General features: G+C 49.5%; 1 protein-coding gene across 2 annotated transcripts in view; it reads right to left on the reverse strand.

Annotated features, from left to right (window-relative positions):
• TTC7A (tetratricopeptide repeat domain 7A) overlaps positions 1-17,705 on the reverse strand; it is a 119,534-nt gene that overhangs the window by 89,811 nt on the left and 12,018 nt on the right. The window contains exon 3 of one of the 2 annotated variants that reach the window (XM_040453813.1): positions 15,724-15,892. In XM_040453813.1, the coding sequence (XP_040309747.1) occupies positions 15,724-15,892 (169 nt within the window). Of the gene's footprint in view, positions 1-14,075; positions 14,223-15,723; positions 15,893-17,705 lie in introns of those variants that run through there. The other variant, XM_040453815.1, reaches the window with a different exon arrangement.

The raw sequence follows: 17,705 nt of genomic DNA on the forward strand, positions 1-17,705 counted from the left end.
AGCCTCGCTTTCCCCGTGAACACCCCTCCTGCAGCTGCAGAGCATGAGGCCCCCACTCCATCTCCCGGGCAGACCCATCATCAGGGCCACAGCGACTGGCTAAAGATGAGACCTGGAACTTTTAACTTTTTCCACTGGGGCTGGGAAGCTGGGAGGAAGTCAGCCTGAAATGCTAGGGAAAGCCTGCCTGAAAATGAAGCTACACAAGGTGAATACAGTCAACACGATCAAGCTGTACATCTGCAAACGCTTGCAATGGTACGTTTTGTTATGGCTTTTTTTTTTTTAAACCACAATTACATTTTTTTTTAAATTTTTTTAATGCTTTTTTAAATTTATTTTTGAGACAGAGAGAGACAGAGCATGAATGGGGGAGGGTCTGAGAGAGAGGGAGACACAGAATCTGAAACAGGCTCCAGGCTCTGAGCGGTCAGCACAGAGCCTGACGCGGGGCTTGAACTCACAGACCACGAGATCGTGACCTGAGCCGAAGTCGGACGCTTAACCGACTGAGCCACCCAGGCGCCCCCATTTTTTTAAATCAAATCAAATCAAATCATGGCTCTAAAGCAAAAACAAACAAAACAAAAAAACCCAAAACGAAACCAAAATGAACCCCCCCCCCCAAAAAAAAGGTAAGAAGCCCAGAAGGGAGAGCACTGTTATGCTTATTAGCTGTTAAGCCATAAAGGAAAACAACTATATTTGCATTTGTTTTGGGTTTTTTTAAGAAAAGAAGAACACTGAATAAACTCTTAGTAATGAGGAGAAAAATCTACAGGGTAAAGATGAGTCAAGATAGAAGAGGGCAGATTCCTAATGACACCGTTTGAGTGCCCTGCCTGAATCTCTACCCCCTGAAACTTCCCAGTATATGAGCCCATAATACCCCCACCCTTTCCCCGTGAACACCCCTTTAGACTTTAGAGTGAAGTCAGCTTAAAGTGTGTTTCGGTCACATGGGACTAACACACAGACCTGACTAGAGAGTACTGTCCTGGACTGTTGCTTCCTAATGGGCAGAATCCAGTCGCTCCCACCTTTGTGTCCCACACGGTACTTTACATGCAACAGGTGCTCAGGATGAACTTCCTGGAGGAGCTGTAGGAATAGAACCCCCAACTCTCTCCTGCCCTCTGCCCTACCCTCCAGCTGATGACCATGCCCTCAACACTTCCCCATCCTTCCTCTTCCTCCCTCATTTTAGGCTTGACCTTTTTTTTTTTTTTTTTTAAGTTTATTTATTCATTTTGAGAGAGAGAGAGAATCCCAAACAGGCTCTGCACCATCAGCGTGGAGACTGATTCAGGGCTTGATCTCACAAATTATGAGATCATGAACTGACCTGAAGCCAAGAGTCAGACGCTTAACCGACTGAGCCACCCAGGTGCCCCTGTGCTTTACCTCTTGAGGGGATGACCATATCAGCCTCCTAACTGGCCTCCCTGCCTCATGTCTTGTTCTATTTCACCCTGCACACTGTTCCCAGAGTGATCCTTCTAGAACTCCACCACTTCAACCCTCCAGGGATCCCCAGGGCTACAAGGTATGGTCCAAACTCCTGGCACTCCACAACAGGGCCTCTAGGATTCCATCCCTGTCGCCTGCCCAGCCTTGGCTCTCACCATATGCCACAGGCTGAATGTTTGTGTCCTCCACCCCCCAAGTCATATGTTGAAAACCTAGTGCCCAAGGTGATTGTATTAGGAGGCAGGGGTCTTTGGGAGGTGATGAATGGGGTTAACAGCCTTATAAAAGAGACCCCAGAGATCCACCTCACCCCTTCTGCCACATGATCACACAGCAAGAAGTCAGCAGCCTGCAACCTGGAAGAGGGTCCTCACCATAATCTGACCATGCTGGTGCCCTAATCTCAGACTTCCAGCCTGCAGAGTCATGAGAAATAAACGTCTGTCGTGTTGATGCCACCCAGTCTGTACTTTGTTACAGTAGCCCGAGCTAAGACACCACAACTGCTGCATCCACACCCAACCTCCTGTTTCCAATGCTGACCTTGCTCAAGCCATTCCTCCTGCCTGGGATGCATACCCCTGCTGAATCTCCCAAGTCTACCCAAAATTACCACTCACCTTCCGCCCTGCTGAGGGCTGCCCCCTCCTAATACACCCCGGTATAACCAACTGATCCCTCCTGGGGCCCCAGTCTATGCTTTACATACTCCTGCCCCACCATTTCTTATATTTATTTACTCACATGCATACCCAGCCAGACTGTAAACTTTGAAAGGCATCAACCTTATCACGTTTGCCTTTCTACAAACTGGCACATAGTAGGCATTTAACAAGCCCTGGCCGGCCAGCTGAAGACATGGCAAGCCTGATCATGTCTGACAAAGTACAAAGTGCCCTGCAAATACAAGGTAAGGAATTACTGTTTTTCTTGGCTAGATCCCAACTCATATGGATTTAGTGACCTTGCCCTCTGCCAGGCTGGGGCGTGAACAGGTCCAAAGGTCGGGGTGACTCGGCCGGGGAGAAGGCAGACACAGAACGTGGAGGCCCTTGCTCAACACAAATACTCAGTTACCGGGGTCACCGAGGGTCAACGTGCCTCCTGCCAAATGACTCATGACCAGGAGGGGAAGAGAGCACTAAACGGGAGAGAGGAAGAGTGGGAGTCCTGGAGGAGACGCAGAAAGCAGGCAGAAGGCAGGTGCCACCGCTCACTGCTGGTGCCGGCCCTGCTTCCTCCTTCCCAGCTACGTACCCTGTCCACCCTGCAGGAAGGTGGTTCAGAGGCCTGGCCTGGGAGACCAGCTGCAGGTGGCAGCAGGGTGTGGCCACTCCAGAAGCCCTAGAGCGGATTTGTCTCGACATGGCCGCTCTGCAGCTCCCCTGAGACACATGCTGCTGGCTGGGTTCCTTCCTGTCCCACAGCTGGGCCCAGACCTGGGATGGATAATGCCAGCCGCTTGGCCTGCTCGGGCTGCCAGTCCCAAGCCTCCACTGGGCTGACCACTACAAAGCGGTGAAATTAGTAACATGTGTCTGTGGGGCCTCTGCTGTCCATTGCTTCATGTGTTCCCTCCACTCCCAGTAGAGGCCTCTCTGCCACGCTTCTCTGGGAATTCTAAGTCCTAGCCTCCTGGAAAACTCACAGCAAAACCACCTCCTCCCGGAGGCCGTCTTAGGCCTCCTGACCTCAGAACCAGTGGAACATTTTACCTGCATCTCTTTTGTGTATGTCTTTTTCCCACCCTGTAACCAGCCTCTCTGCCCGTGCTCTAGGCAGCCAGTGAGAGCATGGCCCGGTGTCTGGTGAGTGGATGGACACAGAGCTGCCTGCACACATTCACTTGCACGCTTTCTCCTGCTCTGTTTACAAAATGCTTCTTGCTGAATTCATAACCAAACTGGCATATATTTATACAATGGAACACCACTCAGACCAACAAAAGGACAGACTCTTGATACATGTACAACCTGAATGAATCTCCAAGAAATTGGGTTGTGCAGCAGAAGCCAGATACCAAACAAGTACAATGCTATAGGATTTCAGTTACATGACATTCAAAAAAAAGGCAAAATTATAATCTGTATTAATAGAAACTAACCAGTTATTGGGAGTGGAGAGAGAACCAACTGGAAAAGGGCCTGCAGGAAACTTCTAGGGTAATGGCAATGTTGTCGTTACTGTGGTGTTGGTTATGTGGGTATTTACACTTGTCCAACTCACCAAATCATACACTTAAGATTGGTACACCTCACTGTATAAACATTTATAAAAAATAATGCATATAATGCCTTTTCCAAAGGAAGCAATTGTGACAGCAGAGAACTAAAAGATGGAGGTAGAAGAGCTATGGTCACTAAGGTGGTCCTCTGTGAAATAATTTCCAATATACATAAGACCAAAAAGCTTCCTGGAGCTTGGCAATGGCTTCTCCAAATGAGGGTGATAGTCCAGTCACCCAGTTCTGCCCATAAAAAGGGGCTTCTTGACCTTACCCTTTTTTTTTTTTTAAATTTTTTTATTTATTTTGAGAGAGAGAGCAGAAGCAGGGGAGGCAGAGAGAGAGAGAGAGAGAGAGAGAGAGAGAATCCCACGTTGACTCCACACTCAGTGCGGAGACCAATGTGGGGCTCCATCTCATGAACCCTGAGATCATGACCTGAGCTAAAGTCAAGAATCAGATGTTTAACCAACTGAGCCGCCCAGGCGCCCTGGGGCTTCTTTATATTTGCTCTTTGACTCCCATGAAGGTCCATTTTCCTGTTCATAAACATCTGATCGAAACCCACTAGAGGCTCCAGCCCTTGGGTCCCTTCACCCTCTGCCTGCCCCTTGAGCATTTCCGCACAAGTGGCCAAACCACAACACTAGATCCAAGATGAGACAGACAGGCTGCTCCTGAGCCTGGCCCCACAAGACCCCAGTGGTTGTCACACAGCCCTGTGAGCCGGAAGGAAGCCAGGGGCTGCCAGGAAGCCCAGGGGACCGCCTCTTGATTCCCACTGGCAAAGGTGCCTTTCTGTGAAAACACCCAGCTTTACAAGCCAAGGGAAGGTCCCTTTCAAGAAGAGTGCTTGCTTTTTCACGAAGTCCGAACTTTTGGTTTGGAGGCAAGCTGATCCTGGTTCAGCCCCAGGCTCAACACCCAGGCTGGTCTCTGCCTCCTCAGGCTGAGATGAGTCACCACATCCCAGGCAGGCGCCTTTCCAAGAAGCCCCGCCCTTGGAGCTCTGGGCCCTAGATGCAGAGGTGGAGAGCACAACGGTTTCCTCTGCAATGGAACTTTCCAGTTGGGTGGACTCCTACCTCCCTCCTACCCAGTTGGTCCAAGGGCATCTGGTACCCACAGAAGGCTAAGCCCCAAGTTAGGTACTCTGGGTTTGGGGACGGGAGAGGAAGAAATGCAAGTCATTGCTTCAGCCCTTAGGGAGGGAGCCTCAATGCCAGGTAGGGAAGAACCTTATAAATCACACTCAAACAGCAGGCAACTGCGGGAACGGAAAATGGTGCAGCCACTGTGGCAAACAGTCTGACAGTTCCTCAAAAAATTAAAAACAGAATTACCCTATGAACCTGCAACTCCACTTCTGGGTGTATACCCAAAAGAATTGAAAGGAGGGTCCCAAAGAGATATTTGTACACTCAAGTTCACAGCAGGATTAGTCACAATAGGCAAAATGTGGAAGCAACCCATGTGTTCTTTGATGGATGAATGGTTAAAGAAAATGTGAAATATGCATCCATTGGAATATTATTCAGCTGTAAAAAAGAAGGATATTCCTGGGGTGCCTGGGTGGTTCGGCTGGTTAAGCGTCTGACTTCGGCTCAGGTCATGATCTCACGGTTCGTGGGTTTGAGCCCCGTGTCGGTCTCTGTGCTGAAAGCTCAGAGCCTGGAGTCTGTTTCAGATTCTGTGTCTCCTCTCTCTCTCTGCCTGCCCCCCCCCCCCCCCCCCCCCTCCTCTTCCACCATTTCTAAAAAAAAAAAAAACAAAAAAAAAAAAAAAAAAAAAAAAGAAGGATATCCTGCCATATGTCACACAGATAAACCTTAAGGACATTATGCTAAGTAAAATAGGCCAGTCACAAAAAGACAAATAGTGTATGATTCTACTTCTTTGAGGAACCTAAAGTTGACAAATTCATAGACACAGAAAATAGAACAGCAGTTGCCAGAGTTGCAGAGAAGGGCAAATGGGGAGACGTTTGGTGGGTACAGAGTTGGGGTTTCCCAAGATAAAGAGTTCTGGAGACTGGCTGCACAACAATGTGAATATATGTAACACTCCTGTACTGTATGTACACTTGCAGATGATTAAGATAGTGAATTTTATATCATGTGTATTTGATCACAATGAAAAATAAAATCTTTAAAAGATAGTTAAGATGCTAAATTTAGATTATATATATTTTACCAATTTTTTAAAAATTTCTTTTTAATGTTTATTTCTTTTTTAGGGAGAGAGGGAGAGAGACAGAGAGACAGAGAGTAGAGGGGTGGGGGCAGAGAGAGGAGACACAGAATCTGAAGGAGGCTCCAGGCTCTGAGCTGTCAGCACAGAGCCCGACACAGGGCTGAACTCACAGACCGCGAGATCACGACCTGAGCCAAAGTCAGGAGCTCAACCGACTGAGCCACCAGGAGCCCCTATATTTTACCAATTTTTTAACCTACAGCGTTATATTAGTTCCGGGTGTACAATAGTGATTTAACACGTCCACACATCACTTGGTGCTCATCACGACAAATACACTCCTTAATCTCCATCACCATTTCACCCATTCCCTGTAACCATCAGTTTGCTCTCTATAGTTAAGAGTCTATTTTTTGGTTTGTCTCTCTCTGTTTTTTCCTTTGCTCATTCTCTATGTTTGTTTCTTAAATTCTACATATGAGTGAAATCATATGGTATTTGTCTTTCTTTGCTTTATTTCGCTTAGCATTATACTCTCTAGCTCCATCCATGTTGTTGCAAATAATGAGATTTCATTCTTTTTTATGGCTGAATAATATTCCATTGTGTATATATACACCACATATCCTTTTCCATTCATGGACACTTGGGCTGTTTCTTTATCTTGGCTATTGGAAATAATGCTGCAATAAACACAGGGGTGCATGTATCCCTTTGAATTAGAGCTTCTGTCTTTTCTGAGGAAATATCAAGTAGTATGATTACTGGATCATAGATTGGGTAGTTCTGTTTTTAACTTTTTGAGGAACCTCCATACTGTTTTCCACAGTGGCTGCACCAGTTTGCATTCCCACCAACAGTGAAAAAGGGTTCCCCTTTCTCCGCATCCTCACCAACACCTGTTGGTCCTTGTGTTGTTGAGTTTAGCTATTCTGACAGGTGTGAGGTGATAGGTCATTATGGTTTTGATTTGCATATCCCTGATTATGAGTGATGTTGAGTATCTTTTCATGAGTCTGTACATTTTACCAATTTAAAAAAATGAAAAAAAAGGAAAGTGGACAACTTGACTCCATGCACCCGTCTCCAAAAAGTGGATCCACTAACTTTACTTCTAAGAATTTATCACTAAAAAATTAACGACATAAGCAAAAATTTAGTTTGAAAGATATCTACCATAGCACTATTTATAATGGCAAAAAGATGAAATTTAACCTAGAGGTCCAATAACAGGAGACAAGCTTGCTAAACGGCAATAGATTCTAACAATGCGATGCAGTTAAGCTTTAAACAGTGATGTAGATATGTAGTGGGAAATGGCTCATAAAATACTCACTTTAGAAAAGAGATTATAAAGTATGATTGTATGAACTTATTTTTTGTTCTTTAAAAAGCCACATATAAACCTATAGGAAAAAAGACCAGAAGGATACACCCCAAAATGTTTATAGAGATCTTAGTTTCCATTTCCTGAAACACAAAATGGGATTACCACCGATGCCCAACTCACGCGGGCCGTGAAATTGAAATTAGACAGTATTATATAGATTAGCATGCATGTTCTCAGAGAATGTTAAGTGAGGCTCACAGTGATCTCTCTGGAAGGGATCTGGTCCTTCCCTAGAATGACAGATGAAACCTCTAATTCAAGAAGAGATTCCTTCCAACACCCCTCAGTTAAAAGCGCCAGAGTCCAAACTAGATCCAGGTCTTCTGGCTTCAATACTGTCTGCTGTCTCGGCCCAGACTCCCTATGTATGTCTCCCCCTACCTGCCATGCCCCCAAGGGTTCCCAAACCTCAGGCCTCTGGCCAGCCCCTGGTGGCTGCAGTGAAGCTGTCCACTCTGCAAGGGGATGGGCCCCTCAAATGCACCCCTCACAGCCTTGCCTGCACTCCACACCCCCAGCCCAGGAAAGAACTCAGTGAAGGCCAGGTACACACGTAATGAACACACCCAGCCTCCTTCCAAGATGCCCCAACAGCACTCCTCTCCCTCTGGAAGCCCGGACTGTGGACTGCAGTCTAGGGACAGAGCAGCGTTACTGACAGTGCTGACCTGCTTCCCCACAGGGCAAGCGACCCATGCCCCTTTGAGAAGGAAGCCAAAATCAATAGCTAATTCCTGCCATACCAGGACTTAAAAAAAACAAAAACAAAAAAACCCCAAAACCAAATATGCCACCATGTCCTGCCCTAGGAGAAGTTTGGTGTTTTTATTTTCAAATTCTGATAAGCCACAAGTTTCCAGGTGAGAGCAGAATAGCCTGGGGTTGCAGTGACCAAAAGAGGACAGGAGAAAAAAAAAAAAAAAAAGAAAAGAAAGAAAGAAAAGAAAAGAAAAAAGAAAACAAACACTCAAGAAGTGAGAAGAGAATTTGCAGATCATAATTCTCACAGCTGCTAAGTGCTTTTTTTGTTTGTTTGTTTGTTTGTTTGTTTACATTTTTACTTTCCACAGCCTGTTCACCACTTAGCACCTAGCTGCAGTATTTTGGGAGAACTGGGGCCATTTTTCTCCATAGTCAGGCCAATCTTCTACTGGTCAGCCTGTGAGCAAGCCTGTCCAGAGCATGGACTGCGGCCTCCCTGGTGCTGGGCTGCGAGCAAGAGGGGAAAAGGGCAGGACTCGTGGCTTTTCAGGGAAATGGGGAGTCATTCCTCCCTCACACCTTACCACACTGAGCGAGTGCTGGAGAACTGGAAGTGACACAGGCCTGAGGGGAGAGGCAGCTGTTTGCCACGGAACAGTCCTGAGAGGTGGACAGTGATGCCGTGGCTTGTGGGGCCGAACCGGGTAAGCTTGAGATATTGAAAGTGCAGGCCCTGAAGCTCCTGCATGCCCATCAAAGCATGGTGACCCAGGAATAAAGTTCTAGAACACCAGCAAGAAGACCCCCTGAGCTTTACTGCAAGGCTCTCATGCTCAGTCATTCCTGGCACCACCACCCCTTGCCCCCCACTAAACAAGTCACCTCCATTTCTCCTGGGGCTGCTCTTTGGACTTCTCCTTTACCTGGAAGGCACCTCTTCTACTCCTCTGCAGATAATTCCTCCCTAAGTTCAGGTTCACCTCCAAGCTAACCAGGAAAAACTCCAAATAGCTCCATTCATTTTCCTCTCTCTGCAACAGAGTGGTTCAATCCCCAAGTACTTTTGGGGTATCAGGGATGACCCCAAAAGCTGGAGTCAGAGAGAGCCAAGTTCACATCCTGACCTGGTCACTAGTGGTGTTACTCGAGGTGAGTCAGTTCTGCCTGAACTCTGGGATTCCGCCCTCCATACCTTTCACCTACTGTGGTTAACAGCACACTGATTTTCCTTTGAGGAACCATTCCTCCAACTCAGTCCACCAGATTCAGGTGGAAATCACACCCCTGGCACCAACCCAGAGGTTTGATGCTGGTCACTGTAACTGATTCCAGGGTAGGCACAAGACGGAGTCAGGTCAATGAGGCACTCTCTCCTCCTGAGGCTGTAAGTGCTATGCACAGAACCACGTAAACCTGGAGGTGCTAAGACATCAACACATGGAGCCCCTAGATCCAGCTATGCCTGATGCCACCTACCTCCAATGACTCTCTAGTTACATGGGGTCATACGTTTCCAGTGCCTCCCTCCTTTTTGTTGTTGCTTTTCCAGCTAGTTGGAGTTACATTTTTGTCATTACAACCCTAAGCCTGGTTATATGGAAACTGATCCCCAGAAGCTTGATGATGTCAGAGGGCACAATTTCTGAAAGGCAAGCCTGGCTGACTTAAGGTCAGATACGAGAGTGAGGACTGCCCATCTCACAATTAAGAAACTGGAATTCTAGATACATAGCAGCAGTAGTGCCCATTGAAATGCAGCCTATTTTGTCTTGAGGTGAAGGCTGGAGCTTTAGGGCATCTGGTAGAAACATTTCAGGATATTGGCCTATGTTGGATACTTCTTAGGGTCCACAGCGAGGTCTACAAAAAGGGCAAGCTTTACTCCTGGCAATCCCTCTGGACGATGCAGCTTTGCCAGGGGCCCTTTTTACCTGCGGACAACAATCCAAGGTGGCCAACAGTCAAGTCTGATAAGCAGGGTTGGAAATTTTCTGCTCCTGGAGATAGGGAGACCAGACCGTATCAAGAGCTAAGGCTGTGGCCTGATCCACCCCCACCCCCCACCCCCAGGATCTCACAAGGATCCTGTGCTGTGGCTCTCATGTGCTGCTACAGAGCCAGATGCAGCTTGAGGGCAAGAGGTGTGAGCACCCCTCATCCCAGCCTATTGCTTACCCATTAAACTGAGGGCTGGGGGCTGAGAGGGGCCCTGAGGCCTATGCAGAGACAGAAACCACTGGGCCTGGCTCTAGAGCCAAGGGCTCTGTCTGAGTCAACAAAATCTCTGGCTCTAGGTTCTTACCCATGGAGATGATCTGATGCCAAATGTCCAAAGGCTTATTACTAGGTTGCTCTAGAGAGCCTTTGAGCCAGACAGATCCCAACCCTGGCAAAAACAAAGCCTCAGACCGCTCAACGTGTAAGGCGATCCCAGGTGTGTGACCCCCATTTGGAAGTGGGCTGCTAAGGAGCTGCAGCCCCAGAGGGGACTTTGCAAATGCCCTTCTCAGGTGTCAAGGCAGAGAACAGAACTGGGGGTAGCCACGTGGCTGGGGCACCCAGGCCAGGCAGGAAGTCCAATGTCCTGTCCCCAATAGGCTGCAGAAATAAGCTACAGACTAGCCACCTCTGGAGTAATTTCCATTTCCTGATTTTTCCAAACCATAAACTCCACTAATGCTGTGGCCTGTTGAGTCAGGGACTGGACAGGAAAGAGAGGCACCAGGTAGCTTGTGACTCAACGGTCTTGCCATAGTTACTACCTGCTTAGCTCCTCCTCCAGAGAAGCTGCTTCTCCCAGAGCCACATCACACCAGAAGCAGGCTTTGCTCAACTGACTGCCACTCCCTCAAGGGAAGGGAGCCCTACTGTTCATCTTGGCAACCCTGGCAGGTGCTGGCAAATTTTACTTTTTCCTGTAAGACACAGAGCCCAGGACCTTGAGGGGTATAATGGCCAGGGGCCAGATGCCTGGCAGGAGGAACATACTGACTTCTAACCGGGGAGACTCGGTCAAGGTCCAAATGAGCTTGAAGGAGAAAAAGAATGCCATAGGCTGCAGTTATACACAAGGGAAGCCTCCTGGTGGAAGATACACCTGAACTTCACCTAAAGGGAGTGTTAGGGCTATCTCTGTGTGTACAAAAGGGGCATGCTGGGCAAGAGCAGTGGCTCAAGAAAAGGTAAAGGGACAAAACTCTGCACACCATGTTGGACACCAGGTGGAGACCTCATTCAGCTGGAATGTGAGTGGCTCCAGGAAGGGAGAAGAGGCAGAGAAGACTGGGGTTGCAGAAGGAATGACCACCTGTCCCCCCAGGGCTTCAAGTTCAGCAGAAAGACAGGGCTGGGAGCCATGAGCAGGCAGAATCAAATGAGCAGGCTCTGCCTAGGGCTTCGTGAGGGTGGGCAGCACTGCAGACTGGCCCTCTGAGAAGGGCCTCGAAACCAAATTATTCTACATTTAAAAAACATTTTTTTTTAAGTTTGTTTATTTTGAGGGAGAGGGTGTGCACATGCATGCTTGCGTGCAAGTGGGGGAGGGGCAGAGTGCGACAGGGAGAGACAGGGTTTGATCCTACGACAGTGAGATTGTGACCCGAGCCAGTATCACGAGTCGGACACTTAACTGACTGAGCCATCCAGGTACCCCTGGACTGTTTTTTTAATACAAAGTAAATGGAAGATGTTCCCTTGAAACAAACCAAGATGGTGGTGGGGCAATGCCATCAAAAATAGATGTCTACCATCTGTACCTGGAATGGGCTGGGAACATTTCCTTTCCCAGGGCTTTCCCCTGGTCTGACATGCTTGGTCAGGGGATGGTGGGCTGGCAGAAGTCACACTGGAGCCACTGCAGGGCCTAAGGAACAGAGTGGTAGAGGGGCAGACTTCTCACTCTGGGCCAAGGTAACCAATGTTGACATATAAAAGGAAGTTTTCTGAACAATCTGCCTACCAACACCACTGCCCTGGGTTGCTTCCACACTAAGCAGACCCATGGTGGCTGCAGCTCCTAGCCAACCCAGGGCTGATGGAGGCCAGGAGAGGTAGAAGCCCCCCATCTGCCCAAGGCCCATTTAGGCCCCCCGTGGACTACTCTCAGGAACAGAACAACAGTGTGCCCACAGGCATTGTTCCTCCTGGCTGGCCCCTGGATTCTGCAGTAACTGGCAGGACCTTCTCCTTTCTCAGGGCTCTGTGCACTGCCTGTACTCTCATCTGTGTGAACCCGTTCTGGAGGCAACTGCAATCTGCTCCCCAGGTGGGGTCCTCTGTCACAGGCAGGATACAAGCTTGAGAGACAACCACCCAGCCATCAGTCTAAGCTCTGCTGCTTACAGGTTGCAAGTCTCTGTTTCTTCATCCCTAGAGTAGGCATAACAATTACCCACCCCCCCACCTTATAGAGTAGAGGTGAAGATGAATCCCGTTACAGAAGCTGGAGGGTCACGTAACCCCCATGCAATATACACACGTATGCAAGTACTGTTTCTGCATTTCAGCAAGAGAGACCCAAGACCACTGCAAGATGGTGTCTAGAGCCCTCCCTGAGAATCAGAAAGCATTTTCTGGTCTCATCCACATCCCCTTGACTTCAGAGGAAGGCCTAGTCCTTGTGAGTGATGCTTCAGAAGGACACATAACCAGATCGCTCTGCCCTGAAGCAGAAAGTGGGTGAGTTGAGTGTATTTTTATGTCTTTGGGGGCTGGGAGGGGGGTGCATTGAAGAGACCCCAAGCCTGTTCCTGACTCCTCTAACAAGACCAGGAACTCCACTGGAGATACCCATACATGCGCCCCCACTGAGCCTCCAGGCCCCGTGACACATGGCCCCATCCTCCTTCCTCGAGACAGGTGTGCCAAGAAATGTGCCACTGGATGGCACCAAGTGGAACCATGAAGCAGAAGCCAGTGCAAAACAGTAAATAAACTGTGGTGTAATGGCCTGGCCAGACAACACTTGGGATTAGGGAAGGCAGGCTCCTGGGGGGGTGGCTACCTGGAGACAGGACCTAAAGCTGTAAGGCTGCCTCGGGTAGAGGATTCTAGTTCAAACAAAGCTGACTACTGTCCTGGGTAAGGACACTCCACTTCATCAGCCTTGACTTCCTCTTCTGTAACATGGGGCAGACTGGCCTAGACTGCTTCTGTCACTGCTCTCAGTCTAGGCTTCTGAGCCACACTACCATGGGGGAATCTACAAGCTCTGGCTGCCCGGGTTCAAATCCCAGCTCTGCTATTCCCATGAAATCCACGAGTCCCTTCACCTCATCAACTGTAACTCCTCGTCTATAACAAGGGAATGAACCAATGAGGCCTATTTACTACTGTGTGGATTCAGTGAGGGTGTACCTGGCATGGAGTGAGGGATTAATAACTATTATCATTCTGTGAATTCTGTGGCCTCCTGCCACCACCATCCTTTCTATGGACTGAATGTTTGTGTCTCCCCCCAGCTCATGTTGCACGTAGTCCTAATCCCCAATGTGTTGGTATTTGGAGATGGTGCCCTCGGGAGACAGGGTTAGATGAGGTCATGAGGGTGGGGACCTTGTGATGGGACTGGTGACTTTATAAGAAGAGAAGAGAAAGAGATGGAAGAAAAGCCATGTGAGGGCACAGCAAGAAGGTGGCCATCTTCAACTCAAGAGGAGAGCCCTCCCAGATACTGACCCTGCTAGGACCTCGATCTTGGATTTCCCAGCCTCCAGAACTCTGAGAAATAAATTTCTGCTGTTTGAGTCACACAGTCTAAGGTACTTTGCTATGGGAGCCCAGCAGATTAAGACAACCCCGTGACCAGCCATCCCCGTCCCCTTCTCTCTGCATGGGGCGACCCACCAGGTACCCCCAAACCCAGGAAAATCAACATCATGCACACCCTGGAGACCTCATGCATGATCTCAAGCATACACAGGGTCAGGTGAAACTCAGCACACCAAGCAGCAGGTAGGGCACAGGCATTGCAACAGGACAGGACGGACAAGCAGAGAGGAGACAGGTACGTGGGAGGCCATGTGCAGTCAGCGAGGGGCGGGGAGCTAGCACACGCCACGACCAAGCAGCCCATGCCAGTGGCGCTTGGCTCCTTACCTCCCCTGCAGGACCTCTGACCACCAGGACTGTGTTCCCCCAAGAAGCTGGAGGCGTGCTGGAAAGAGTAGAGAGCAGAAGACAGGGAGCAGTAGGTAGAGCCAGGTCTACAGGAAAAAGTGCTGGAAAGGGCCCCCGAGGAAGGGTGTTAGGTTTGGGGAGTCCATGGCAGAGTGGTTTTCAAGAGGCCCAAAAGACCCAAACACTAAATGAAAAACACCCCCAAGACCAGCCTATGCTGGGGCACAGAGAAAGGGACGAGAGAGCCAAGGAAGAAGACCCCCACATACTGGATTAACCTAGATGGCCACCTGTCCTCCTAAATGCTGGTGTTGCATCTGTCCTGGGTGACAATCTCAGCAGACTTCCTGGGAGGTTGTGAATAGTCTCTCTAAAGGGAAAGGGACCCCGGGGTGGACAAATAGCTCTCAAGAAACCCAGGAGCCAGAGTCAAAGGAGGCCATGCTCTGCAAAGATGTCCCCTGGGATCCAAAGGAGACAGAGTGGAGTTTCCAGTCCTGGTTCCACCACAAATCTCTGGGCAACTCTGGACGAGGTACATAGCCTCCCTGGGCCTCAGTTTCCCCATATACAAGATGGAGAGAATGTCCTTATCTACAACAGAGAAGAAGGTGACACTCTACCATCTCAAACATCCAGTCTCCATATGGCCATAAGCATGTCTAGACTTTTCTCGGGGCTGGTTTGTGCTGGAATAAGGAGATGACCAAACATCTAAGATTCCTGACAACCATCTGGGCAGAGCGGGGTGGGGGTGGGGGTTCCTGGGACACCACACTGCCACTGAGGGCCATCCCTCAGGCGCTGTGACCCTAGGGTTCATGGATCCAGGGAAGAAGAAGCCTGAAGCACAAAGTCTGGGCTCAGGCTTTTACTAACATGTAACCCCTTCAGGGTCAGTTCAATGGCACTAAACAGTGCCCCAGGTGAGCCATCATCCACAGCTCCGTATCATGGAATTTCTCCATCACTGACCCTGTGTGCCTGGGTCCTCACCACAACACCCCTTACTCTGGGAACTGGTTCTGACCTGCCCGTCACTGATCTCTGGGCCACTCACAGGTGCCCAACAAATACCCAAGGAGGGACAGGCTGCTCTATACCACAGAGCATCTGATCTGTAGCCAATGTCAGTCCCCAGCACCAGCCTGAAGACGGGATGGCATTGTTTTTAAGCCTTTCTCAACATCATGACCCAGCTGATTCCTCTTGGTTATGGTAACCCTGTGAGGGCAGGTATTACAATTCTGTTTCACACATAAGTCAGCTGAGGCCAGGAAAGGTGAAGTGGTAATTTGCCCAAGGGCGTGCAGCTGGGTGGCTAGTTATTGACGGAACCAAGGCGAGAACCTGAGGCTCCTCATATCTGGCCTGGTGGCCGCTGTCAGTCAGCATGCGCTGGTGTGGCTGGTTGCCGCTGGTGTCCACCTGGCTGGTTAGCGCCTGGGCACGACTAGGGGTCACGTATCTTGAACGCTGATCCTGCAGGCCAACTGTCAATATAGCATCTGCTCTCCTACAGCTACCAAATGCTCTTGGCACAGGGGGCCAGGGTGTAAGGAGCTGAACATGGTGGAGGGGAGCCATGGCTTGTGCCCTCTAGGGCCCCAGCTGCATCCACACCTACCTTTGATGACAAAGGCCTCTGCCAGCAGCCGCATCTGATACAGTGGCTTATTCTCCATGGACATGTCATCAATCCCAGCCCGTGCATACATACTGATAGCATCTCTGTATGAGCCCTCCACATAGTGCAGCTTGCCCTGGATCAGCATGGCCTCACACAGGTACTGTGGCTAAAAGGATAAAAAACACATTAGCAGGCTTCTGCCTCAAGGCCTCCCCACCCCATCCCCACCCCCACCAGGTACCCTGGGATGGACCCCGCCCCATCCCACTGAGCCATGACGACTTGCCTAAGACCCTCCTCAGAACTCCCCTCTTCCTCCAGGAAGCCCCCCTAGTCCTCAGTACATGTGACGTCCCTCTTCTCTCCACACCTGCAGTCTGTGGGCTACACTATGGCTCTCACTGAAATCCTTACATGAGTGCCCAATTATTTCATGTGTGTGTGTCCTAATGCCCCCAACCAGACCCCAGGTAGCTTGCAGACTGGGCTCTGTCTTCTGTCTCCTGAAGCCCCAGAGGCTTCGGCCCAAGGTTGGCGCTCAGGAATTCAGGCATTTGTTCTCAACACAAGTAGGGAGTCAAGGACCCAACCAAATTTTGTGGGGCCTAAAGCTCACATAACTGGGGGGTCCTCTTTACATGCATATCTGTACAAATATACAGTGAGGGGAAAGGCCTTGGAAAGAAGCTGTGCAGGTAAGGGGCCAGCCACTGAAGCCCCACCTGCAACAGCAGGACCTCTGTGGTAAGAAGGGTCCTGTCAGCAGTGGGACAGGAAGGCAGGAGAGCCAAGGCCTGCTGGGCCACCGTCCTCATCTCAAGTGCAGAATCAAGTGCCTGAATTCAAGCCAGTTGGTTTCTTCCTTTTCTTTTTCCAGTACTGCTAATGCCCAAATCTTCAACCCCATACAAGGACTCTTGGGGCCTCCCTCAGGAGGTCTGCTCAGCCCTGCCCCAAAGTCCTGTTCTTGGACATGTGCCCAGCTCCCCTCCAAGATCTCCCACTTTCCATGGCCATTTGCTCTAGCCCTCGGCCTCCATCTCTGCGCTCAGCTGGCCCCACCACCCCTTTGGGTCAGGCTCTGGACACTGCCCCTACCACCCAGCAGCAGCTCTGTCCATAAAGCTCCTTGGAAATGCAGTGCTGGCTCCTACCTCGGGCCTCTGTGCTACCCCTGCTTCCCTTCAGGGAGATTGGAGTCTGGGGAACCTGTAGCCCCAGGGAAAGCCTCCACCACTCCCCACCACCTACTGCCCTCTCAGAAGCCAGGTAAGAGATACGGAGCACAACAAAGCCAATTCTTCTTCTGCACTGGTGTTTTGGTCATTATAAACACACATTTTCCCCTAGCCTTTGCTCACACAGCTCCCTATCTGGAACAGTCTCCCCCCACTTCCCCCTTGGTCTATCTGGATCTTCTTCCATCCTTTGGGAACTTGCTCCCGACCCACCTCTTCCTAAGAAGCCTCCCTGAGTACCAGAGGGCTCTGTCTGCTGAACTGCTAGAATGCCTCCACCAAGTGGACCCACTGAGCCCCTGTATGCCTGACCTGCTCCGACTATCGGTCAACTCTCCGAGGCTGAATTTTTCAAGTGCATTTGCTAGTCTCCAAACAGGCCACCCACTCCTTATGCTAGGGCCACAAATGACACACTCCCAGAGCCTCGGGACCCATGGTCCCTCCTAGCTGGGCAAAGATACTGCTGTTCCCCATGTTGGTTTCGAGCCACGGGCACATTTTCTCATTGCTCAGGCTAATTTAACTTACACCATTGGTGAGGGCGAGATAACAATTAACAACCACCCTCACCTCCCATCACAGCAATGCCAACAGCATCAGAGCAATGCGAGTCCAGAAAAGAGTTCTGAACTTTTCTTTGGAAAGGAGCTAGATAAATACAGGGCATGAGTCATCATTTTTCTTTTAATTTTTATTTATTTATTTATTTATTTATTTATTTATTTATTTATTTATTTA

Source organism: Herpailurus yagouaroundi, unplaced genomic scaffold, assembly GCF_014898765.1.
Source record: "Herpailurus yagouaroundi ecotype Mexico unplaced genomic scaffold, PumYag 210, whole genome shotgun sequence".
Taxonomy (NCBI): Eukaryota; Metazoa; Chordata; class Mammalia; order Carnivora; family Felidae; genus Herpailurus; species Herpailurus yagouaroundi.